This window comes from Echinops telfairi, unplaced genomic scaffold (assembly GCF_000313985.2).
Source record: "Echinops telfairi isolate 266 unplaced genomic scaffold, ASM31398v2 ScPeMD7_3533;HRSCAF=4204_1, whole genome shotgun sequence".
Lineage (NCBI taxonomy): Eukaryota > Metazoa > Chordata > Mammalia > Afrosoricida > Tenrecidae > Echinops > Echinops telfairi.
Genome location: NW_022107432.1, coordinates 22,968,367 through 22,969,767, shown reverse-complemented (window position 1 = coordinate 22,969,767; position 1,401 = coordinate 22,968,367). Strand labels below are relative to the sequence as shown.

Here is a 1,401-nt window from a genome sequence, read left to right as displayed (position 1 = left end):
CCACGCACTTGCCGCCATGGGCTTCAGCCACAGAGCTGTTTGGAAGCCTCGAGGCGAAGGGGTAGGGTCTAGGAAAGGCAGGGAGGAAGTCCCTGATTGCATGTGGATTCCAGGGAGTCGGGCTCACGTGCTTCTGTCGCTGAGCCAGCAAGACGGCATTGAGCAGCACATGGACTTTGACAGCCGCTATACGTTGCTGGAGCTGTTTGCAGAGACCACATCCTCAGAGGAACACTGCATGGCCTTTGAGGGTGTCCACCTGCCTCAGGTACTCCAACTGCTGTGGGGAAGATGCTGTGTCTGAGGCTGAGGGTGTCGATTCTGAAAGTGTGGCTCCAGACTGTGCAACAGCCCCAGCGCCACCTGGGGGCTTGTTAAGTGAAGGTTCAACTCCTAGACTTTATTAGAATTTCTGAGATTGGGGTGGGGGAAGGGGGGCGTGACCAGGAACCTTCGGTTTTAAGATGCGCCATGTGTTCTTCAAAACAAAGTTTGGTGATGACTGGCCTTTCAAGTTTTAGGTGGAGAATGGCACTCGGGTGTAGGGGCCAAGGAGGTGGGGCTGAGGAGGGGCTAAATCTGAGAGATGATGGATGAACTGAGGCTGTGGGTCATGTCCTGCAGATCCCAGGGAAGCTGCTCTTCTCCCTGGTGAAGCGCTACCTGTGTGTCACTTCCCTGCTGGACCAGCTCAATAACAGCCCAGAGGCAGGGGCTGGAGACCGTGGGACCCTCTCCCCCACCAAGAAGGAGTCCGGCCAGGAGAAGAGCCGAGGGCAGCGGGAGTTGGAGTTTGGTATGGCTGTGGGCAACCTCATCTGCGAGCTGGTGCGACTCATGGGCTGGGCCCGGAACTTCAGGGAGCTGGGCCCGATACCACCCCGGCCCATCCGCTCCATCTTTCAGCCCTGTACCTCAGGCCCCAACCTTGTCCTCCCCCCTGTGGTCCCCACTCCTCGAAAGCAAGGGCGGGCTTTCCGCCAGCGCTCCGAGTTCTCCAGCCGGAGTGGCTACGGTGAGTATGTGCAGCAGATGCTGAAGCTGGGGATGCGCGTACGCATGCTGGACGATTACGAGGAGATCAGTGCCGGGGATGAGGGCGAGTTCCGGCAGAGCAACAACGGCGTGCCCCCTGTGCAGGTGAGTCTGCGGGGGTAGGAGGGGACGGGACACTGCAGGGACATCCATGCAGCAGGCTCTACCTGGCCACCCAAGAGGAGACTCCCATAAGGGGGTTAGGATGGTAAATTGGGGTCAGAAGTTGACCCCCCTCAGGGAAGAGAGGCCATGTGGATGTGCGATGAGGTCAGGGGAGAGACTCATACTCCAGGAGCAGAAGCAAGGGAGACCCATGGTAGAGGTGGGTAGGGGAGATAGGAGCAGGAAGCTTTGTGCTACATG

At 58.7% G+C, this 1,401-nt stretch overlaps 1 protein-coding gene across 1 annotated transcript in view; it reads left to right on the top strand.

The window, feature by feature from the left end:
- The window catches only part of CUL9 (cullin 9), a 46,730-nt gene that overhangs the window by 1,567 nt on the left and 43,762 nt on the right, over positions 1-1,401 (top strand). The window contains 2 exon segments of the mRNA XM_004710782.2: positions 114-268; positions 625-1,297. Of these exon segments, the coding sequence (XP_004710839.2) occupies positions 114-268; positions 625-1,297 (828 nt within the window).